The sequence below is a fragment of the Stegodyphus dumicola genome, chromosome X1 (genome assembly GCF_044657685.1).
Source record: "Stegodyphus dumicola isolate Sdum_Otavi_A_Nest chromosome X1, ASM4465768v1".
Lineage (NCBI taxonomy): Eukaryota > Metazoa > Arthropoda > Arachnida > Araneae > Eresidae > Stegodyphus > Stegodyphus dumicola.
In genome coordinates this window covers 244,010,639-244,036,178 of record NC_140780.1, presented here as the reverse complement: position 1 = coordinate 244,036,178, position 25,540 = coordinate 244,010,639, and the positions used below count along the sequence as shown (strand labels likewise).

At 31.2% G+C, this 25,540-nt stretch overlaps 1 protein-coding gene and 1 long non-coding RNA gene across 4 annotated transcripts in view; both read right to left on the bottom strand.

Moving 5' to 3' along the window:
* Nucleotides 1-19,997, bottom strand: part of LOC118190719 (CWF19-like protein 1) — a 229,445-nt gene extending 209,448 nt beyond the window's left edge. The window contains exons 1-2 of one of the 3 annotated variants that reach the window (XM_085807349.1): nucleotides 19,828-19,997; nucleotides 10,883-10,961 (exon numbers count right to left, since the gene is read on the bottom strand). In XM_085807349.1, coding sequence (XP_085663475.1) covers nucleotides 10,883-10,911 — 29 coding nt within the window. In that variant the 5' untranslated portion in view covers nucleotides 10,912-10,961; nucleotides 19,828-19,997. Of the gene's footprint in view, nucleotides 1-10,882; nucleotides 10,962-11,049; nucleotides 11,216-19,827 lie in introns of those variants that run through there. The other 2 variants (XM_085807350.1, XM_085807348.1) reach the window with 2 other exon arrangements.
* Nucleotides 19,998-22,106: 2,109 nt separating this feature from the next.
* On the bottom strand, nucleotides 22,107-24,765 carry LOC146993460 (uncharacterized). The gene is made up of 2 exons (XR_015038730.1): nucleotides 24,558-24,765; nucleotides 22,107-23,613 (listed from the first exon to the last, which is right to left on the bottom strand). It is a non-coding gene; the product is annotated as an uncharacterized LOC146993460 (long non-coding RNA).
* Between the last annotated feature and the right edge of the window lie 775 nt (nucleotides 24,766-25,540).

Below are 25,540 nucleotides of genomic sequence, written 5' to 3'. Positions count from 1 at the left end.
GATTGTATAAAGCTTTGTGTTTTTCTGAAATACTTAAGTCACAGTCTTTTGAGAGGTGAGATTTAAGACAAAAGTCGCACATATAATTTTCGACTGATGATACCATTTTCTTTTTTATTGGAGCAACACTCTTATGATAGTTATCGGTATTTCTTTCGCTTGATTTCGGAAGTGTTTGTTGATTAAAACCCAGAGTTAATGACTTTGGCTTCTACTTCTCTCTTTAGAAACAACAATAAATCTGACACTGTTGACTCTGTGCCGACCTTTTGCTCCCTACTAAACTGTAACCCTAAATCTTGCGGTATACACTTATATAAAATAGGAAGTAATAGATTGCCATAAGAATTAAAATTAATATCTAATGTCTCTAAACTTCTTGTTCAAACCGTTATTTCACCATATAGTCTTCTTAAACTGGATACATCACTTGAATGACATACTGGCTCCAAAGCTAGGAGAACGTTCATATGCAAACTAACATTTCTTTTTTCCCAAATCTGTCAGTTAAGATTTCGATGGCCTTTTTACAGTTTTCTCCTATTAATGGCAATCCGCTTATAGCTTTTGCAGCTGATCCGGTGAGTAAAGATCTTAAATAGTTAAATTTCTTAACATCTTGAAGAGTATTGTTTTCGTGAATGACAGCTTTATATTCAGCCCACAATTCAATAAATTTACATAAACTGCCACGGCAAGTTTCTAAGGTAATGCGAGATAATTTAGTATTATAATTAGTTTTGATTTCCGAAACTTGTGAAGCTGTTCCGGTTTTACCCACATTTTGAATATATCTATTGACTTTCGATTTACATATAATGATGGATTCGCTGTATTCTAAACAATGTTCTACTTCTGTCTCTAATTCCTGAACAGTGCTTTGAGCATTAATAACTTCATCATATTTTAACAAGCTAGTTTCTCTCTCGATTAACACTGAAAGCGATTCCTGCAACACTTCTAGGTTCGGATTCTCGCTTTGCAATTCCTCTTCCAATTTCCTTATTAATTTTGTTATACTGGTACGAACTGAACCTCTAATTTTTCTATTTCTCTCGATAGTTTCTTCAAAACTCATTTTCAAAGATAAATTGCATACAGGTAAAAATGAAATGACTCACCTTCTGGCCTGATGTTACCAAAAACTTGATGTATGTAATAACTTACTCAATATTCCATACGCAGCATCGGTGGATCTTGATATGTCATGATATCAAATAAAGATACTTTCCTTTAACTAAAGCTATTTATGAATCAAAGACTATGTACAAGTATTATATACAGATTACAGGATATCTAGTTCCTACCAATCTCAAACACTCTCATCAACCTCTCAACTCTCTCTGGTGAAAACTCTTAATTAGCTAAACATACGGGTGGCACAGCGCCCTCTATCTCTTTTTTCTACAGGTTAGAAGAAACATTGAAAATGATGCAGAAGGTGAACAAGATACAAATATATTTATTTCAGATGACTCTAGTTTCATCCATCTAAAGAAAGCTTATTATCTTGAAAGTACAGAAGAAAATAAAGTTTTGGCATTTGTCTTTTTCCAAGACCAAAGCCGTTTTATAACAATGACAAGAAATCTTTCCCTCAATCTTCAATAATAAAAGATGAAAACAGTGCACAATAAATCATTATGCTACAAATGGGGATTCATTTTCTTACGCACATCCATTTGTCAGGTACAAGGCAATGATATGTAGACATTAAATATTACTTCATGCACAAGAATGCTAGGAAGCTGAAACTCAATATATATCTGTAATAAAAGTGAAAACCTCACTTTTATTACAGATCTGTAATAAAATCTGTAATTTATTACAGATCTGTAATTTATATCTGTAATAAAAGTGAAAGAAAATTAATACTTACACGGGTAATTAGAATTCATAATGCTATTTTCCATTAGAATTCCTGTTTATGTATTAATTATATTGTCTGGATTTTCATAAAAACATCCAAGATTACATATTTTCAAAAGTAAATGTTGACGGCTTACATTATTTTTATTTCAGATTATTAGATTCTTCTTCACCTCCATCCATGGTGAAATCAAATAAAAATGAATATTTATCAATTTCCAAATTTGCAAACATTAAATTTTTGATTCAAAAAACTAAACTTTTTGCAATTGTACACCACATATATTATAATCTTGTTTAAAAGTTTAAACTGAATGCTTAAATCCTTAACTTTACTTTTTAATGCTTATCAAAATGTCAATTTATGTTCATTTCTCATGTACATACTGTGTAATGTGTATACAAGCCAGTTTCCCTTAGAAAGTCCTCCACGAAGGCATCCCTCTCCTTAGGCAGATAGCCCTTGAGGCTTTGCCATAATCACACACACGCATGTACATACAAATATACGAATATATACTTCTATAAATCTGAATATTTTTATAATTTTAAGTTCCTGAAATTTATTTATAATGCAGTTTAGTTTTCCTCCATGACTCATGTAGTGATGCCTAGACAATTTTTTTATGTTAGTAATTGAATAATAAAGGAGTACAGTAACCTTTTATGCTTACATTAGGCTTGGCGATGATTACAGATTTAAGTTAAATGCACTAATAATTGTTGACGAGGAAAAATTTACCAAAAATTTCTTTCCATATGCTAAAAATAGATTTTTGTTGGCGATACACATAGACCCAAAGACTACATTTAGGGCTATTTGAATTAAGAATAACTGATTTGTTATTCACATAAACCCAGCGCCAGGGCTCATATGGCCACACCGAGTCACAGAATTTAGGACCCACAGACACTACATCAGGCGGTAAGATATCTAGCACCAGCCCTCAGTAAGGCTTTAGTATATGTGTGAATTTATTTATTCAGAGCTCTGATAGGCCTTAAGCAAGAAATAAGCATAAATATAATTCCAGTCTAACCATGCAATGCACTTACGTTGTGCTGAGAGAGAAATTAATTATGGTACCACTTGAAAACACAAAAATTTGCCAATTACACATGACTTATATATATAATATATAAATATATAATATAACCCCCAAAGAATTACTATTATAGCTAAAATAGTTGCTTTCTACACTGAAAACTGAGATTAGAATCTGCCCAATCTGGATTAATGTCTTTTTGCAGACATTCTGCAGCTAAACGAAAGAAATTCAGGTATTTCATATTTACTTAGCAATGAAAGAAAGAAGTATATTTAATGATATTTTTAAATAAATTCAGGTATTTCATATTTACTTAGCAGTATACATAAGCAAAAATATGTGCATTAAATTTCGTGATAGTATATCATCACATATTGCTAGAATTAGTTTCAGGATTATGCCAGAGAAAATTACCTGAAATTTGGAAGTATTATTAACTAATAATAAATAAATTTAGAGGGAGGAAGCCACATTAAATAGTACGAATTACATTAAAATAAAATTAATTACTTAAAAATTGAATTACAATAATCAACGATATTTTGATGGATGTAGTTATACAGTCAAAAGTCGTTAATTCGGACACCCATAATCCGGAATGATCTATAATCTGGACCTCAAAGCTAAAATCTTTCTGCGCATGCACCGCATTGACGCATGCGCATAGGCGTTTTACTCGTGCACGCAAGACATTTACGACTGCGCATATGCATCTGCACAAGTGCAGAATACGTTTTCACGTGCGCGTTTAATGTATGACGGACGGTATAAGCTAAAATTATCTAATTATCTATTTCAGTTAATGTTGATAATTGCGTTGTTCCTTAATCTTCAAATTGGATCCGGCTTATTATTTTTTGCAGACTGTAAGAGCAATTTTCTAAAAGTAAGCTTGAACTTTCGATTATGTCAAATAGAATTTCTGATGCTGGAGAGCTCCCAAAGGATCTAGAAAACGAAAGTATGTTTCGATGTCCATCAAACAAAAAACGAATTGCTACAAAAAAATGGATAAAAGCATATCCTTTGTTTATCTAACCGTTCCGAAATCTGTTTATCAATTTCACGCTGCTCTGCGCGGGGGGGGGGGCGCACGTCGCGGCGCGCAATGGACTGGAAGTTGATCTGTCAACACTATCGTTATCTTCAGGGCAGATGTTTTTATTTTAGTCGGCTTACAATTCCTTACTAAATGTAGTATTTAATTTTGATGTACTCCGTCTTTGATATGATTTAAATCAAATTCCTCGTCATTATAAATATCACGAATACAAATCACATAGTTTTCTGGTTGCAATTTTCTAATTTCAGCTATGAGTAAGGTATGCTTTACGCATCCGCGCGTTAAAAAAATGTTTAATAAAGTAAACAAATAAATATTAGGCTTCTTTTTTTGGTAAATTTGGATACCCTTTAGATCATAATTGCTCATTATTTTATAAATTACGGTTTCATATTTTTAGTTTTATAATTTCTGCATGCCATCTTAGCAGATTTAAACTGATGATCTATAATCCGGAAAAATCGATAATCCGGAATCGCCGAAGTCCCGACGAGTCCGGATTAAAGACTTTTGACTGTATTAAATGGTTAGCCTTATATGACTGATTACTATTTTTTTATTTTACTGCAAAATGACAAATAAAGCAATTACTAAAATCCTAGTTTAAACTGCCGCCTTGGCACAATTTTGAAAATTGTTGCCAACACCAAAAGACCCGTTTACTGCTCATTATAATGTCACCAAATCCCGTGTGCACCATATATTAGGATTAAACCGATTTTGTTTTATACAGAGAATATGTATTATTAAGAAGAAAAAACCTCTCGGCAACAGGAGTGCCTCCATCCCAACGTAGAGGGAAACAGCAGCGCATGCCCGAAATATCTATCGCCAAAGCTCAAAGCCGGCGTCGAAGTTCGCGTTTATCAAGAGTTCATACAACGAATATAGTTTTAAATTTCTTTAAACTTTAAAGGAAAAGAAAATATTTTTTCACACAAGTAATTTCATTCTTGGATTAGTTATTTTGAACAAAAAAAGGATGAAAATCCGAGTTTAAATTATTGCGAAAAGTCAATGAAAACATTTCGTCAAAGAATGTTTTTTCTTAATGTGTTCCTCAATTTCATGTACATATCATGGAGGGGAAAATTCTTGCCGCTAGGTTCCATCGCCAAATCCCTTGGCGAATTTTTCCCTCCGCTTTCTAGCGGCATAATAGCAAACTGATTTACATTACGTTTATGGGTTTATACGAGAATGGGAAGGTATTTCCTTTAGTTCAACACGCACTGCACATGTGCTTATGAGTCTCTCGATTCTCGAGGTTACTAGAAACAAAAGTTGCTAGTAACTAGCTTTGCCTTCTTAAAGACAATTTGATTGGAGCTATGAAAATTAGCTCTACGGCAGCTACCCGAATGATGCTCACCGGATACAAAATTCACCATGAAAGTGATCGCTTCCAACGTTGGCGAAAAACTCGCATTTTGGGGGGGGGGGGATCACCGTACGAAATTCCCTGACTTTTCAAGATTTTGACTAAAATATTTTAATTCCTGACTTTTTTTGGTCAATTTTCAAATTCCCTGACTTTTTCCGGTTTACCAGGTAGGGTAGCAACCCTGCATGTATAGTGAAGGATAGCTAAATTTAATGATGATAGCCACGAATTTTAAAGTTTTTCAGCTATTGCAAAACAAAGGTGAAATTTTCAATTAACGCATTTTGTAAAGAAATGTGGAGAAGCGGTAATAAATGAAGATGATATAAAAGAAGTTTTTCATTATGATGACAATGCTTCTCAATCATCAATCAATAAATGAACGTATGAATCTGTAGTATGGTTCTAGATCCCACTGCTACCGATAGAAGAAAGTGACAGAGAAGTTACTGAAAATGAGAAAATTTCGATTGACAAGTTAGTCGGAGTTCTTGAAACAGCAGTTGCAGGACTTCAACAATGTAACTCAAGAGATTATGTCTGTCTACAGAATTAATGAGAAAGTATTAGCACAAAAAATAAAGCAACTTAAACAACTTACACTGAAAGAAATATTTAATAAGGTAAACAAATAAGTATTAAGCTTTTTTTTGTAAATTTTCATACCCTTTAGATCATAAATACTTCATTATTTCATAAATCACGATTTCATATTTTTAATTTTATAATTTCTACATGCCATATTACAAGATTTAAGCTCATGATCTAACATCCGAAAAAATCCCAAATCTGGCACCGCCGAAGTCCCGAAATCGGACTTTGTACCGTATTAGTACCAGCTGTACCTTGCCACATAATTGTATATTAGCACCATGTTGCATTTTTGCTCTCACCGGGTGTTCTTATATTATTTATTCATTTTGGATGAGATTTTCGAACTCGCATGATTTATTTAAAAAAATATATATTGTGTATGTGTGAACAGGATTTTAAAAGATCTTTAATTTATCAAGTAATGGGGTGGATATCATATCATTTTTTCAAGAAAGAGGTTGTGTACCTAACAAACGAGTATGCGAAAATGGCTACATCAAGAAATTATGTTAATGGTGAAACCATTTGGAAATGCAATATTAAAAATTGCAAAAAGAAGGGCCTCCGTGTTAGAAAATGGTTCAGCACTTCCAGAATACAGTTAGTCACTTCTATTAGATTTATGTCTTCTTGGGCAGAGGAGCTGAGGTCCATGAAATGGTGTAACAGACAGCTTAATATGTGTGAAAGTACTGCAGTTGACTAGAAAATTACATAATATAAAAAAAAATAATAATAATGATAAGGATTCTTAAAAATATTCTTAGGAAATGACATGCGAGTATTATTGTTATGATATATTGTGTTATTTATTTTTACATTCGCGCTTCACAAGCTTCGCGAAATTATAGAGCAGATCTTGGCACAAATCTAAAATCACCAAATATGATTTGGGCCCGCTATAACAAAGAAGTACCAATTTATTTAATGAAACAAATGTTTTTTCTCCTTGCTATACTGAAAACATTTATTCCAACATTTTAAAATTGCAGTATTGTTTCAACTGTTTTCTTGTTTGCAAAACCATTATAAAGAGATCTATTTGGTTGCTCTTGCTCACAGCTTAAATTCAGCCGGAGCCCAGCAGAGCTCCGCTCCGTGACTTTTCAGTCTCAGCAATGTTGCGATTCTGACCCGAGCCCCAACTAAGTTAGAATATTCTATAATTTATTATTTAATGCTTCATCGTTACTTTAATTTCATTTATGGATATTTTTATTTATGTTTTATTTAATTTTTATTCAATATTTATTCTTTTATTTATTTAATTGTGTCTATTTTTCCTTATGGCCTTCCTTAGGTCTCCTACACTTTTGATTTTTGAAATTAAGCCCTGCTCTTGCTGTTGTTATGCAGACAATTGAGAAAGATTTCTTAAATGCAAAATATACATTTGCAGTATTTAAATATTTCTCAAATCATTTTTATTTAGAAAATGCGGCTAATCTTTGGATTATGGTAACTTGGCGATTTTTTGGCAAAAATTTGGCGACCAACCCTGCTACAGCAACCTGCTAGTTTTTGTTTGGACGCCATTTTGTTTTCACGAAGTAAAGGCATTTTCTTTTTTAACTCAACATTTTTTTCCAACAATCTGCTAGCTGAATTACGCATATGCTAGAACTTTTATGGAACAAAACTACTTAATCATGACAAAGATTAGGTGCGAAATTGGAAGAAAGTGCAGAATCGCAAACTGCTTGCCGCGTTTTTAAGAATTGCACATACATGGTATCCATGTACACGTCGACCTATTTTCACTTAAAAAAAAATCCCAGAATTGCACAAAAATGGCACTGCGCACACTCTTCACTTTATCCATGTACACTGCTAATGTCCTAGCTAGTAACCTTCATCGCCTTACCAAAATATCGCCAAACTACATGTTACCATATTTCAAAGATTAGCCGAAAATGCTTTTCACAACTACCAACACTTAACAGAAATTGACAGGAAAGTTTACACTAATATTAAAATATGTAGAACTTTGTTTTGAAGACTGTATTTTTGAATAAATTGCAAATATTAAAAAGGACTGCCCTTCCAAATTCTCGTTTCAATTTTCCTAGCAATAACAGAAATAAAATTTTGAAATACTTTTTTCTTAACAAGAAATTCTTCCTTATGAATGTTACCCTAATCATAATTTAGTCGATATTTGTAATTTGCAATCAAAAGTTACATCGGAATAAAAAAGATATAACAAACATATGTAGCTGTTGAAATCACATGACCACTTTGATCTAGAGAAAAACAGTTATTCTTCTCAATTCCATATGGCAATTTAGAATCTAATCATTCATCACCAGCTTTGATGATCCACCTGACTAACCACTGAACCTTGATAATCTCCTATAAAATAATGTTGGTTAAAGTAGCAAGAAGGGTACCCCTTGTATTATAAGTGTCCTGTTTGTAGGAAGAAAATGCATATAGTCGAACATCGGACCATAAACGGTGCTATGGAGGATATTTTTACTCTTATTTTGTGAATTTATGTGGGAACGCCAGTATACAGATTCTAGCTCAGATAATTTTAAGAAGTTTTTAGATGCTGTTAAGGAATTTTGTTTGACTGAAGACATGTTAATTCGTAAATAAGGTAAGTGGATATTTCCTTCGTGTAGTACAAAGATGAATTTCCTTTTTTATGTTATTTCATATTTTGATTTAAAATGTAGTTTATTGAGATTATATATTCTTTTGTTGGCTGCTTTGACTTTTCAAGTGAATATAGTTCGATGTGTACATGGACAAAGAGAGTGCACAATGCCCACTTTGTGCAATTCTCTGATATTTTTTTTAAGTGAAAATAGGTCGATGTGTACGTGGATAAAGTCAACGGAGTGTGCAATGCCAAGTTTGTGCAACTCTCTGAAGTTTTTTTAAGTGAAAGTAGGCCATTGTGTATGCCAAAAATCGCTACTACACAAAGTCAAAATAACAAGACAAAGAATTGCACAAATTCGGTCCCCATGTACCGCCAATTTTTGCCAAGAGGTACCTGTAAATATATTTTTACCATAATGCTTCACACAAAAAATGTCACCCCTAAAAATGTACTGCCCGAGGCTGCTATCTAGTTATGTCACTGAGTTTGATGCAGATTTTCAATAACTTTAGTGATTTTGAAGATGATCAGACACAGTTCCCTCTTCTTTAGAAACAAAAAAAAATTCTGCTGAATTTTTTCTAGTCCTGAAAATAAAATTCTCTGAAAACATTTCTGCCAGGTTGCTTGTTTGCTCAATTTATATTTTATACTTGCAAAATCTTTTCCAATGATGAATATCTTCTCAGTATTAAGAATAAGGACACAGCATTGGTCAAATAATTTTCAGGTGCATTATGAATATTTTATAAAAGAACTTTGTAAAAGACATGAACATTTTATAAACAAACTAGCGTATTTTCCTAATTAAAATGCTCTGAAAGTAACTATGTGCTTTTATTAATATTTATATTAAATCAGTTAAATTCCATTGCTTATTTGAAGGATATATTTTCTCATCATTTAATATTATCATTTGGTTAATGCTGCCAAAATAGCCATGGGCAAATGTAATCACATGAAGCAACAACTACATAATACTGATGAAAATAGTTTGGGAATATGTACCATTAAATTCTTGTTCATCAATAGTGTACCTAAAGTATTCAATTCTCTATATCAATTATGTTATTATCAATAATATAATGACTCTAAATATAACTAGAGATTCTACACAAATTATTTAGCAAAACTAGAATGCTACAAATCCTGCACCACATACCATCCAACCCAGATCTTAATCTTACCAAAACCTTTTAGGTTTCATAAGGTGTAATTTAGTAAATTAAGAGGGTGCAACCTGTAGGGTTCAGTAAACTTAACAGCTAGAAAAATCTTAAATGATCTCCAGAAAGATCCTTTGGAAAAAAATATAAAAGTTGACAGACAAATTTTAAGAGAAACTTTCCTAAAATTAGCCCCCTCCCCTCAATAAAAAGGAATTCAAGGCTGAAACTAAAACAAAAAATAAAATACAAAGTGTTTATTTTTTAAAAACAATACCATATTGACAGCTAACGGAATCATGGCTTTAAAAATATAATAATTAGCAATGGGAATTGCAATAGAATTTTTACATATTTTATGCCAATTCCTGTTGCTAATTTTTTAAAGCATTTAATTACTTAATTCCTTTTCACAATATAAATTATATTCAGTGCAGAGGTTTCCAACTACTGAGGAATTTCCCCATAAAGGCAGGGAATTTCATAGCTTCAGGGGTTGGGCAATGCAGGCAGTCTTTTATTTACACATTCAGTATTTAGTTTTAGTTTATAAATATAAAAAACTACTTTTATTCAAGTTTTGATATTTATCAATATTTTCTATTATTTTTCTTGCTTAATTTTTATTCATTTTTCTTTTTTTTTTTTTCTTGTTTTTGCTTTTATTTTATTCTTATTTCTATTATATTTCGTGTTTTGTTTTAACATTAAAAATAATCTGAATTTAAATAAATGTTTTCTTCTATTTTTGGAAAAGGGGGGATGGCCATCAAAGTAATAGCAAAAAGCGTTGAAGTGCCCAAAAAAAAAGATCGTGAGCCATTGTTTTAATGCTTATATTAAATAAATAAATATATTCTTATAAACAATTTATGTATTCCTACCAAAACAAAAAATGTACGTATTCCCATCTGCGCAAAAAAATGTATGTTATCCAAAAAAAAAAATTTTTTTTAAATAAAATACTCAATAAAATTCAAAGAAATGAGAAAAAAAAATAAAATACTCAATAAAATTCAAAGAAATGAAAAAAAAAAAAAACGAATATTCTGCTGTACTGTGTATCATTCACATATATCACCCTTAATCAGTTGGTATAATATGAAACAATTATTCAGTCCGAACGAATTTCGAAACTATACTTACATTTTTAGTTCGCTTTGAGGAACGGCCATTACAACACTATGGAACTACCTGTAGGAATCAATCGGAACAGCTGGAACTCCTGCAGAAATTATAAAAGACAATAATATTTATATCATCGCCAGTTAACGTATATTAATCATCTACAGAATCATTTACAAAAGATTTACTTTTATATAACAGTACTTTTAACGGCAAAATATATCGTAACACTGCGGTAAACACGTATGTATCAACGCCACATTCGCCAAACAACTACGAACTGAGAGCCCCAAACAACCACGAACTGAGAGCCAATCTCTAAGATTGTCAGACAGACTAGCGTCTACATCCCAAAACGGCAGCCTATGAGAGAGGCGATTCTATTATTTTCATCAGGGAGTACCTAAGTTAGAATGGTTTTTTTGAGGAACGCCAACGGCTGTGCGCGATGTTTGCTTACATTAGGAAGTTCAGAAAATTGCAAAGGTGGATTGCCTTAGTTTCTGCGGTTACTTTCAGGGAAATATTAAACAGTTTTTTTTTGGTTTGCTGATAGATGGCAAATAGATAATTTATCTTTATAAATCCGCGTTTATCTACTTAAACTTCAGAAGATTTAAGATGAAGTGAATATATTTAACACAACAGAATGCAAGCTTAAGACTTGTAAATCTTTTAAAAAACAATACATCGATAATTAAAAATATTATTTATAGTTCATTATTAAAAACTTTTTATAAATGCATAGTTATCATATAATTAACAATTCATCTATGCATTATCTCATTATTTATTATAATTAAAAGAGAAGATATTTTTTACAGTAATGTTTAAAAATTTGCTGTTGTCTTTTAAAAGATTTACAAGTCTTAAGAAAAACAATACATCGATAATTAAAAATATTATTTATAGTTCATTATTAAAAACTTTTTATAAATGCATAGTTATCATATAATTAACAATTCATCTATGCATTATCTCATTATTTATTATAATTAAAAGAGAAGATATTTTTTACAGTAATGTTTAAAAATTTGCTGTTGTCTTTTAAAAGATTTACAAGTCTTAAGATTGTGTTCTGTTGTGTTAAATATATTCGCTTCATCTTAAATCTTCTGAAGTTTAAATAGATAAACACGAATTATAAAGGTAATTTGTCTATTTGCCCTCTATCAGCAAACCGAAAAAACTGCCTAATATTTCCCTGTAAGTAACCGTAGAAACTAAGGCAATCCAACTTAGCAATTTTTTGAACTTCCAAATGTAAGCAAACATATAGTCCACTGCCGTTGCATTCCTCAGAAAACCATTCTAACTCTCCTACTCCCCGATGAAAATAATAGAATCGCCTCTCTCATAGGCTGCCGTTTTGGGATGTAGACGCTAGTGTCAGACAGACCGACAATACTAACTAGTTTTAGCAATTGCCTACCGCTTGCTAGCATTAACGCTTGCCAGTATTGGCGATATATCGCGGGATTGGCAATGAAAGACATGCCGTTGCGTTAAATTTTGTCTGGCTTCTGTTGCTAAGCGTGTATTATATATATTAGTTTGTTATATGTAATGTGATCATTCGAAGTTATATGCATTCCGACAAAATCTACGGGCGCGCATTATTATGAGCCATCCTTCGAAACTCGAGGAATTGCAGAAACTGGTAATAAACATTATAGAAATACATATCATCATTTAATTTTAAATTATTAATTCTGAATGGCATCAACTGTTTAAATACAATTTAATTTTTCTCATTTGATTATAATTATTATTGATTATACATGTGATTACATCTAACTTGAGAAATGGAGGACATTGTAAACTAACTACCTTTACACGTAAATTGGGAGCAACTAATGAAACAATTTAATGCAGTAATTAAAAATACAAAAAATATTAAGTTGGCCAAATACTAAATTCTCAGCTTGATTTGAGGTAGAATGTTCAACAACCTAGTTGCTACATATAAAATTTATTTGAGTCAAATTATAAGTAAAATAATGTTGAAAAACAGACGCAATGTGTACAAACAGCAGTCGAATTCAATGAAAAAGTATAGTATGTCTTAAAATTAAGGTTCAGGAGAAAATATTAAATTTTGATTGAGTATAATTAAAAATTATATATTAGTATGTTATGAAAATGCCATAAATTTTAATCATATGACAAATCTTGGTACTGTTCATATGTATGCACATGTATATGCATATATGTGCTTTTATCTGCGTGTTACACATACATACAGGCACTATTCATACATACAGAATATGCACATGCATACATCAGCATAAGCATTTATAAACACATGCATATATACATACATTTCTGAATTCGGTCCTGATAACAGAACAGTACATAGACAATGTAACTTATGTGTCTAGATTAGTGGTTCTTAACCATCATTGTTACATTTCTGTACAATATCTTTCATCTCAGGTTTGAGTAGCGCATTTCAAAGAATAGGTAAAACTAAAAATTGAAATGCAGTACAGTATAAAAACTTTTATAAATAAGAAATTTATTATATTTAATAAATGTACATTATTTATGTACACAAATCATTATTTAATTTAAAAAATAAAAACAGGAAACATTTCTATCAGTTTCACTGCACTTAATCATGCTTAAATTTAACTTTTTCCATCCCATTCATTTCAGTCACAACTTAGCTGTTCTTTCCTGATGAATAAATATACTAATCCGTAGTTGAACAATTTCATCCTTAGATCATGAAATTCTTCCTTGGGGAGAGAAAATTTAGTACTTGGTGAGAAGCCCTGGTTTAGATTTTTTTTTTTTTCCCTCCATACAAATAAATCTGAATAGGAAGAAAAAAATTATTTAATATAATGTTTAAATGCATTAGCAACCACTTGCATAACACAGTGAAGCCATTATTTCTCTCTTTCATCTGCTAGTGAACATGAAGTTCTAAACTTTTCAGGGCATCAATGGTTACTAGTTGCAAATCATTTACATTTATTGTACTGTTTTTTTAAAGAAACTTCAACTTACTAACTTTTTGAAAAAAAAAATCGCTAAATTAAGTTCTTCAAGAACAATAATTTCAGAAATCATTCAGCAGTATATCATTCGGTAGTAACATTAAATCAGTCCTTAAAATCAAGTTTTAGTTTATAATGGGAAAGCATGCTAGGACTATCTGCCTAAGAGGAGGAATGCTTTTGTGGAGGACTTTCTAAAGGAAACTGGCTCATATGCATGTTACCCATGGGGACAACATGAAAATGCACATGCAGCCAGCCCATTTGCCTGGATTCAAACCCAGACTGGAATAACCAGTGTTCAAGGATTTTTACCACTCAGCCACTAGTTAGCCCCTTCAAAATAAATGTTGTGAAATATATGATGTTGGAGTCATGAAAGACGCTTTCAAAGGACATATAAACAAGCATTTCTCAATGACTGAATTAAATTAATATTTTTTACAGTCATAATTAATTTTGGATTGAAAACTCAAAATCTTTTTTTTTAAAAAAGAAAAGATAAGAATCAAGGTTACAATGCACTGGCTAAATTGTTCTATACCTATTAATTAAAACAAAAAGCTGAAATTCCTAATCAAATTCTCTCAGAGGAAACAAAAGATCATTAATTGAATTAAAATATAAAAATGAAAATTTTTATCATGTTAGTAAGATCCTTAAACATTTCAGAGACTGTTTTACAGAACTTCAAATGCCTAAGATCTGCAGTCAGAGGACCAATTAATTTTTAATTATTGTTTAAATAAATACCTTTCTGAGCCAGTTATAGAAAAGAAACATCAATATACCTAAGTTAATGAAACTAATTATCTGATCAAAAATAATTAAGGAAATATGAATACCTTATCTGCATCCTAACAAAACGTCACCAACTCAATGGCAAAAAATGCTTGTTTGGGTATCTTTACAGCTCATAGGTAAAATTCTTTGACAAAAAAATAATACAAAGTTATATCTCTTAAGTAGCAAGAAATTTTATGAGAAAAACAATAGTCTGTAGGGTTGATATTTACACTTTTACAGTTGATTAACGAAAACATTTGTCAGTAAAATGATGGTTAAGTGTAAAATATATAGAAAGACATGATCTCAGACATGCAGTGAGGTAGGCATATGAGCAAGTTGGCTAATGGTCCATGCATACTTGAAAATATGCCAAATATAGGACATTTCTATCAAATGTTGAAACTGGAATTACAGATTATCAGAAAGAACTGAAATATCATTTTCCCCAACTACCAGGATATGTACCGAGAAGCTATTTTCAAAAATGAGTGTAATTTAGAGAAAAGAGGCATAGCCAAAGTTTGGCAAAAATTTGGTTAACATTAAGGTGACCAGCTTTCAAAGTTCAAAATTTAGGACATTTTATATATATAATTTTTTTAAATACTTTTTTTTTTTACAAATAAATTAGTTTATTATTGTTATTGTGGTGGAGGTGGTATGCACGTCAAAATATATATATAAATCAAAATAAATAAGTTTTTAAAATTGTGATATATAATATTTTTGGTATTATTCCATTTTGAGGACCGTAAAAATTGCTAAACTATTGTTGATGCCAGAGCTACCAAAAATAATTGCGGCAACTCTAACACAAGAAAGGAAGTATAATAGTAAATAATTATCCAAGAATATTGTTTTAAATTAGATGAAAGGTTGATTTCATATAATACTTTTTTATAATTATAATTTATATAAAAAAGGCTAAATATAATTGAATGGAAGCATAAGAGTACATAACTATTTCAGATCATTATAATTTATATAAGTAAAGGCTAAACATAACTGAATGGATTCCTGCATCGCTATTTCACTACCGAGTTATCGCTAAAGCATAATTTCATCTCGTTGGTTGTTCACCATAATTTTCTATAATGAATGATGTCTTTTCTTTGAAAAAATTCTATTGCAGGCTTTTCAATTCCCAAATTGTTAAATCCCTGGCGTTATCAAAAAAGGATTTACAAATTAAACTGGTATTTCAATGGCATCTTAAGAAATATAGAACTATCTAAACTTACGCAATTTGGAATCAGCACGTACACTAGATTTGGCGCGCTGTTAAGTGGGCGCGTTTGCTAGATTGCGCTTTTGCACATATATTTTCACTGCAATTTTTTTTACAGTCCTCAAAACGGAATAGTACCATATTTTTTAATAAATAAAGAATAAATCAAAATGCAGTATTCATTTTTAAACAAAATAATAAATTTATAATCCTTCTAAATTATTTTGATGAAGTAGCCTTATATTTCTCTGAATCATGAATATTTCTTAAAACCTATTTTTCTCTTTTGATCTTCTTATAACAATTCGTACAATTTTCATGAAAATTTATGTTGGTGATTCGAACCCTTCGAATCGTCTATTTTAAGCTGTGTCTTGTCACTAGTCCATAAACTGTTTATAATGCTAAATACTCACTTAGTTGCAGCATTAGTGTCATTAAGACAAAAAAAAAAAAAAAAACTCTGATATTGTTTTAAATTGTTCATTTCCCCAAATAAGTAAAAGCAGTCTAATAAAATGAAACAATAGCTTCTCGAAATTCAATACTTTTGTATTGTTACACGTTTGCATTCTCTTCAAGTTTTTTAACATTTATTTTTAACAACAAGTTATCCTTTATCTTGCTTAATAGTGAAGCTTTCAGAGCATCCGTTGAAGCAATTACAACAAATACAGACACAGTTTGATTTTCAGGTGTTGCAATAACTTTAGGAAATATTGAAGCCTGAGTATTAATAAAATGTAGCCAAGCTTCTGCCACAGTATTTTCCCAGAATTTAAAAGAAAAAGCATGAGACATTTTTCTTGAGACTGAAAATAAGCTTTCTGTGGTAAAAACATTTGGAATACCTTTTCAATGCCAGGAAGTAATGCTAACCATCTTGTTTGTGAATACCCTAGTATCATTAAAAAATCAGTTTCTACGAAGTGTGGAATTATTCAATATTTCTTCTCTAACAGTATAAGATTTATATCTTAGAAATAATTTCTGGTACAACTCTAATATACGCCCTAATTTCACCAAATGTGGCGATATGTGTTCTGCGCTGGTTTTTGGCATGATTGCATGTTCTATGGCAACCCTGTTGACGTTGAAAAATCTTTCGCTGGAGCTCGTTGGTTCGCCTCTGTGTCTGAGAAGATGGGAGGGAAAGATAAAATGGTAGTTGTTGAATTGAAGTTCGGCAAAAGGAAATATGATTGTGGCTATCCTGTTGAGGGGTAGTGGGTATTTGGAAGTGTGGAGAGAGGGTCTGGGAGATTATTTTTAATGGCAGTGCATAATAGAAGTAGGGATTTGTAATTTTATTTATTTGTGAACCATAGTATAAATTTTCTCGATAGTGTGTCTGGCTGTTATGTAAATACGATAGTGGTTACGTGGCAGCATGTTAAAGGTGGTATGAAATTTATATTTCTGCTATTCGAAAACACATTAATTCATGGTAAGTGCATTTTATTTTATCCTTGTTCTTATTTTGTAGAATCTTATGTTCATTGGTTCTTCGTTATTGTTGTTTTTTTAAATTGTTTGAAATTTATTTTAGTTTATTTTGTTGTTTAGTGTCTAGACTGTACAATTCGTAGATGTTTTTTAAAGTTAAAACAGAATGCTGTGTACATGGTATTATTTGAAACTTGTTGTTGTTGTTATGTTATTTTATTAAAGCGAGGAGTGCGTAGATCGTAGATTCCTTCCTTGCCTAATTTGTGCAATTCGTAGAATTTTTTTTAAGTTTAAACAGGATGCTGTGTACATGGTATTCTTTGAAATTTATTGTTGTTATGTTAATTTATTAAAGCGAGGTGTGCGTAGTTTGTAGATTCGTTCGTTGCCTACATTGTGCAATTCGTAGATGCTTTTTTAAGTTAAAACATGTCGCTGTGTACATGGATTCTTGTCAAATATTTTTGGTTAGAAACTTTACGTTTTTGCTATCTAAATTTTTTGTTTTTGTTTCGGATTTTTAGCTAAATTGTGTGTTCAAAACGTAGTTTTTGCATGTGCGAAAACCGCATTTTTGGAGACATTTTTAGGCTAAAAATTCAAAATGTAGACAACAAATTTAGATAGTAATATGGCAGTGTGAAGTTTCTCGCCAAAAATATTTGGCGAGAAATTCGGCGACTTGAGGGCGCATATCAGAGTAGTTCCTAATTTCTGATTCCTAATTTCTGAACAAAACATCAGCTGATGTTATAGATAATATTTGCTGCACAGCCGACTCCACTTAAACCATGGTTAAGGTTTGTTTAAGTTCAACAAAAACATTTTCTCCATCTCTATTAGTTCATCCAAAATTGTTAGAGTTCATATTATCGGCATAAAGACCAATAACCGTTTTCCTTTAAATGATTTTCTTCAAGACAAGTAGTTAAATAGTTGCTGGCAATATCAGATGTTTCAACTAGGTAAGGATTTAAATTCTAAAATTTTTACACGAACTGCATAACTCCAATCTATAAATCTAACAAGTATTTGAAAAAGTTTTATTTCCTTCTGATTGTACTGTATGCAAAAGTACCTTCTATTACAGCTAATTCTTCTTTCTCATCACTCATTTTTCTCCTATTTGAAGAAATTCTTTAATGATTAGCTAGATGCAGCAGCACAAGTGTGACATTTTATGTTTATTACTATTTATATGAAGTTTTATATCTGTAGATCCACCATAGCTTAATGAAAATTTTTGAGAACATGTATTGCACCGTACGTTTATAGTTTTTTCAATAAAGTAGTATTCTTTCTGTAGGTTTTCGTTAAATGTACACTTTTTTAACCCATTGCTAAAAAAAAAAAAAAAAAAAAAAACGTAAAAATAAATATTAAATTAAATTAAACTGCAGTAAAACATAAAAACATATCCTTAGCAGCATGTAATGCATCTTTGATAATTAATAAAATTATGTATATTCGGGACAATTTAGAACAAATGTTATAAATTTGAGACAAAAAAAAAACGAGTTGTAAAAAATCAGGACTGGCACTGAAAACTTGGGACTGTTCCAGGAAATTCGGGACATTATGGTCATTTTATTAACACTGACTATTTTGGGTAAAGTGCAGAATCGCCCACTTATTTGTTTGGCGCTTTTTACGAGAGTAAGAATTGGATTTTTGTCAATTTTCTTTGACTTTTTAAGTGAAAAATAGGTCGATGTGTACATGGATAAAGTCAAGGGAGTGCACAATGCCATTTTGTGCAATTCTGGGATGTTTTTTAGGTGAAAATAGGTCGATGTGTACATGGATACCGAGTATGTGCAATTCTTAAAAACGTGCCAAGCAGTGGGCGATTCTGCACTTTTCCCACTATTTTTACATCTTAATTATGTGAATGCTAAAAATATATAAATCTCCAGTCAACAAGATTTGAAATATTTTATTACTTTAAAAATTGTTAAACTTGGTTTGAAGAAAAGAATGTTGTCTTGATTGTTTTTTTATTAAAAATGTTTTGCCATGATATTTTAAAGTAATAAAAATTCAAAGGCATTTAAAATAAAGGGGAATATTTTCTTTCTTTATACACGTTTAATTTGCTTTATAAGTACAATAATTGGCTATTTTTGAATAATCAGTATGAATATACCAGATATAGGAAGCTTGCTGGATATGATAATCTATTCTTAGTACTAAATACTTTTTATATACATAATTGATGATTACTTGAGAACTCTGAATGCATAAAAATATACATCAAATGTTAAAAAAAAAATTTTGTTTTGCAGTAAAGTTTATAATTAAAAAGTTGAACAAGCTTAATGTTCATAATAAACTGCCAAACTTTAATCTAGTTTTCAGTCAATACTGATTGATAATCATTAGCTAAATATAAAGATCATAAATTGATATATCTTATACCTATAAGATTTTACCCAAGTGATATACACTTAGGTAAAATCTTGCTTATTTGCCTAAGTAAATCAATTCCCACATACTTAAGGCTTATCTGAATAATAAACCAGTAATTCTTAATCCAGACAGCACTAAATGTAATTTTTCAGCTTATGACTATCATTTACAAAATCAATCTTTTCCAAATGAAATTTCTGCTAAAATTGGCTTCCGTCACACTTCGCAGTTAACTATACATCAATCGTCGCCAAGCAAAAACTATCAACCTGACCTCAACTATGGTTGCCATACTTTAATACACCCAAAAGGTGTCTATTGCGCATGCGTTGAGTATTAGCTACCCGAAACCAGACTTCAGACAGACGATGTAACCAAGCCGACAGACGACCTAACCACCTTGAAAGTAGGAATTGGTAGAGTCTGCATCTTTCTGCCCAGGAAAAAAAAAGGGGGGCATGTAAAGGGTGAATTCAAGTGCGACGTTACCAGTCGCAACTGCCTGTTTTTTAGCTGGTAAACCAAATTCAAGTGCGACGCTTTGAAGACACGCCTCTGAAAATGACGTTACGATTATAGCAAATTTTGCGACCAGATCGGAGTGGCCGCAAACTCTCTTAACAGCAGTTTTGTAAACAAGATGGCTGAAGTTATATTATTTTGATGACCGGCAAAATCACAATCATGATTAATTTCTGGCGTTTGAAAGATCAGTACAATTCTGTCGAATTATCGATAATGGTATTATTCGCTTGGCTGTAAGAATTCATGCTAGGAAATGAGGCTTTATTTAAATGTTGCTGGATATTCTATGGAAATTCAGGTGTGTATATGATAGATGCTGTAAGAAAAGCCGAAATATTTTGGGAATTATTGCTTACTTATTAACAGGCATGTGTTACTTTCCAGCATAAGTTTTTTACGGATAAGCATTTTATAATTTCATTTCTAAATTTAGTATTCTATATGCATTCAAATAAAACGTTTATTTTTCTAATAGTAATAATTTTATACTATCGAAAGCTTGTAAATATTTGTACTTTTATCATTATCATGAAATAGTTCCTTAGTTGAAATAACCAGAGAATATCAAAAGAAAAATCAGCATTGGAAATAAAAAAGTTCAGTTTAATTTCTTATATTTTCTGTAATGCAACTGTCTTCTGACTTTTATCTATCTTTTTGTATTAAATGTTAATGCTGCTATTATGTGCTGTTGAAAATATTTCATTCATATTACTCAAATGCGTTTTGTATTGCTGTTAACTGCAGTATAATGGCTGATTTTCACTACTGGTGATAAGAATTATCATACATATATGTATTTATATTATCACATTAATGCATTGGCTATTAGGTAAAATCCATCTGAAATTATCTCAGAATTTTTTTATTTCTAATATAATGTGATTCATTAGAAGAGAATATTTGCAATATCAAAATTGTTTTCTTTCAAACAGATGTCATATAATGTTATAAAGCTAGTGATTAGCTGAGAAATGGATTTTTTTCATTTTAATCATGCTTTAATGTTCCCCTATCATAGTTGTTTTTGCCATTAATATATGCAGTTATTTATTGTATTTTGTAAATATTTGCATCAACATTGAGTCATAGTTATTTTTCAAGTGCAGATTAACAAAAATCTTTTTAATTTGACAATTCTGAGAACTTCTTTATTCCCATCGATTTCAAAGTTTGACCGTCATATAATAATGATCGTAAGTAAATTATATGATTATACTCCAAAGTAAATAACGTAGTTAACGAAAATGAGATTTTGGAAAGTTGCCGTCTCATTTTATATAATTGTTAACGGGAAAGCTTTGAGTAGATATCATATTGCATATGAAGCTTCAATATGATTCATAATTCAGAGAATTTCGAGTCAATGCGTAATGTTCACCTTGCATAATCTTTGCTGCTCTAAAAATAGCTTCTAAATTTGACCACCCAGTGCCAGGCCTCGTTGTATGCAATATTAGATACTTTAGTTATGTAATCATGCATAACATTATTCATGTCTGTACTATTTAAAAATACTTTATTAAATTTTCAGATATATATATATATAATTAATTACTGTTTAAGAATGTATATATATATATATAAGAATAAATTTCACAAATTTAAATAAAATGTGTTTTTTTTTATTCATTTCATATATATATATTTAAGGTTCTGAATGTATTTTATGTTTTTTCCACATGGAAGTTTTCAAAATGATGATTACACAATTTGCACAATTATGTACAGACAAACACGGAAAGTCTACCTGGCGATATTGGTTGAAAGGTTGCCTTCGTTGTATTTTTATGCTAATTAGTAGACATACAGATCATTGTCTGCCATTTGATTTCCAGAATTTGCTGTGGCTATAGGTGTTGTTATTTGACATTTTTTTTTTAATTATTTTAGTCATTTTTAATCATTTTCTGCTGTTTTACACTGCATGTTGTGGTATTTAGATTGTTTTATATACAAATTATAATTATGTTCTAGTAACTATGTTCTAGTCTTTTTAGCTTTCTAAAAAGAGATGTAAAATACTTATAACCAGAGATTCTGACAAAATAGATTAAAGAATATTTGTCTTTGAGTGTACAGAATTATAAAGCTCATTTTTTCCATTTGCTCAGATTTTGAAAGACATGTGGAGCAGCTTTTATGGACAACTATTTTTCTACTTACTTTGGCATAAAACCTGTGTATTTTTATAATAATAAGAAAATCTCTGGTATTAAATCTTTTTGATAGAAATATTTTATATTTAATCGTGTGTGTAAATCTGAATATCTTAACCATAGTCAAATCTGATTTTTTCTAATGTTTAATGTTTTCAGTTTCAAGCAGGTTTATAAAATTATTTTAAATTTTTGTTGTCGAAGGAATTTTATTATATTCAATTCCCTCATCTCATTAATGGCTGAAATTTTCTCAGGAATAATTTGTATATTTTATTATTAAAACAAAAGTTTAAATTTGAGTTATGCAGTTAAATGATGGTTTTATGTCTGTGCAAAAATATTATGAGTGTATATTGACGTTCGTATATTTTAATATAGTATCGCCCTGTACTGTATGGAGTCCCAATGGCACTTGTTTTTGTGACTGTCTATATAGTATGCTTGGTTAGCTTTCAGAAAATAAGTGCTTTTAGGATACTTGCAGATTTTCTTTGACGAAAATTAGAACATCCAAGAAGTTCTATGACCAATGTGTTACCTCTCGAAGATGGCAAGATCATCTATACAGTTTTTTCTTCAGTGTTATTTCATTATCTTTTGATTATTATGTGAAATAAAAGTATTTTTAAAGTGTAGTGATCAGTATCATTATACATTGGTCATAATGTGTAGTTATTAGTAACATAATTATGCTTTTACTGGATTTACATCCCTCTCTTTAGGCAGATACTCTAATTAGATTGAGCACTCTGACATGTTTCGTGAGAATAAAATTACATGAAGTTGGTCAAAAGTGAATTTGTAATAATCATTAAAGATCTGATAATGCCAAAACTAATCAAGAAATATGTGGATTTCTAAATTTTAAGCAAAGAAATCAGTTTTTGTTATGATTCAGTATCGAGTTCAAAACTATGTTTTTAAAAAATATATTAGAATAGAAAATAAAGTTATATTAAAATTTTTTTATTCATTTTCTCAATATATTTATGATTGTATGTTGGTTTTCAATAATTTTTCTTTGATTTTCTACAGATTTCTCAAATAAATTGTGCATCTGAGTTAATAAATTGCAGATATTTTTTTGACTCTGAATGATGTCCTTTTCTTCATCTTCAATTTTCTCCATTTCCATTCTTTTCCTTTTCTTTCTCATTCTTCTATTTCTTATTGTAGAACTTGTATCTAAAAATAAAATTTTTTAAATTATCATTTAAAATTTTAATTTATAATAGATAGTTTCCGTTTTATTTCAACATGCTTGTAGGATTCCCCAGTGTGTAATTCTAAGTTACAGTTGAAAGTGAAAAATGTTAAGAACTAGGAAGCAAATAATCGTTTGAGTTTGTGAGACAGTAAATAAACTTAAAAAGGGTTAAAAGACCCTTTTATTATTCAAATAAGATTTAACAGAACTCCGACTTGGAGTTGTAGAATACAGCCGACACTCGGGCTTCAACTTAAAAGATTAAGAAATAAACTAAATTAAGGTGTGTGTGTGTGTGTGATTATGGCAAAGCCTCGAAGGCTATCTGCCTAAAGAGAGGGATGCCTTCATGGAGGACTTTCTAAGGGAAACTGGCTCATAATATACGTTACACATGGGGAAAACCACGAAAACACCCATGCAGCCAGCCCGTTCGCGGGATTCGGAATATGTATTGCAATTTCCTTTCACTGCATATGTTAAAATATATGTGTGTGTGCAAGATAATATGTGTTATGATTTAACCTATAGTTATTTTTTTTTTATTTTTCTTCCTATTACTTTTGTTAAAAGTTTGTTATACGAGTATTTTTACTCACAGTTTATTGGCATCTACGATACACAGTATATTTGTAGCTACGTGGTAGGTATAATTCCTGAATAAATAAAATTATTGATATAATCATGGGTTGCTAAAAATTAAAATATTTTTTGATTCAAATTCATTAGGAATATTAAACACGCGTACGCGGTGCTATATTTCAGTGATTTATGACGTTGTTGCATAACCTTTTCAGACAAAATAATGTATTTTAATCATAAAATTCCTGTTAACAAATAGTTCACAAACATGTAACTTTTTAGAAAATTTCCATTTTGCAAAAGATCATACGTAAAATTATGTTTACGTTTCTTCACATACCTGAAGTTTTGAAAAGGCCATTTCTTTCCGCATTTAAAATATCCATTAACGTTCCCCATTTCTTTTTTCCATACTCTTTACTAAATCCAGCAGCGTATTTTTTCGAAAAATTTCACCATTTACTCAAACTCGAATTTTTTTTTCTACCACCATCCTCAGAAATAAGCACGTGCGAAACAGCCCCTTTGACAACAAACTACCTCCTTTCTCTGAGCCTGGAGCAATGTAGAGGTGAGATAGACTGGTTGCTATGCAATAAACGTCACTTCCGCACGGAATTTCCACTTCACTTACCGCCGACAGAATTTGAAGGAGCCAGACTCGCTCTCCTTTCTGCTGTCGAGTGGAAAGAGAATCCCGACTGGTTTTCCGATATCGATCTCGACCGGTGTCCAGACTAGACCCCATGAAGTTCGAATACGCATGCCATCTTCGTACTTCCAAAAACCTCACTTTTTACGTCTGTGGTGATTCTATCAGTTTTCGTGGTTACTTGACTCTTTAAATTGTTAAGTTTTTCTTTTCTGACATCAGTTGTTGCGTTTTTCTCTTCCTTCACGTTCGTACGGGATTCGTAGATTTGGAGTGAATAATGACAACACTTCTTGATGAAGTATCGAAACACACTTTATTTACCAATATTAATCAGGACAGCTCCAAAACACTTTTACAGTCGTTGAAGATCTACTATAAACACGCTGACACGATCAGCGACACAGCCTCCAGGCTATCAGGCTATCACAGTTGAGACTAGAGTACAGCTTTCGACTCTGCTTGGTCGTTCTCGGAACTCCACGTACTCTCGAGACTTTCCACGCTACAACTCGCGATGCACTCTACGACACACAGAGCACAGCTCCCGACTCTTCAGTTCAGTCCTTCCCGGAGCTCAACACGCTCTCTCGACGATGCACTAACCGCAATACACTACGAGACTCTTTCGGTGCACTCGACGACCCACTCGGCACTCGATGCCCGGCTGT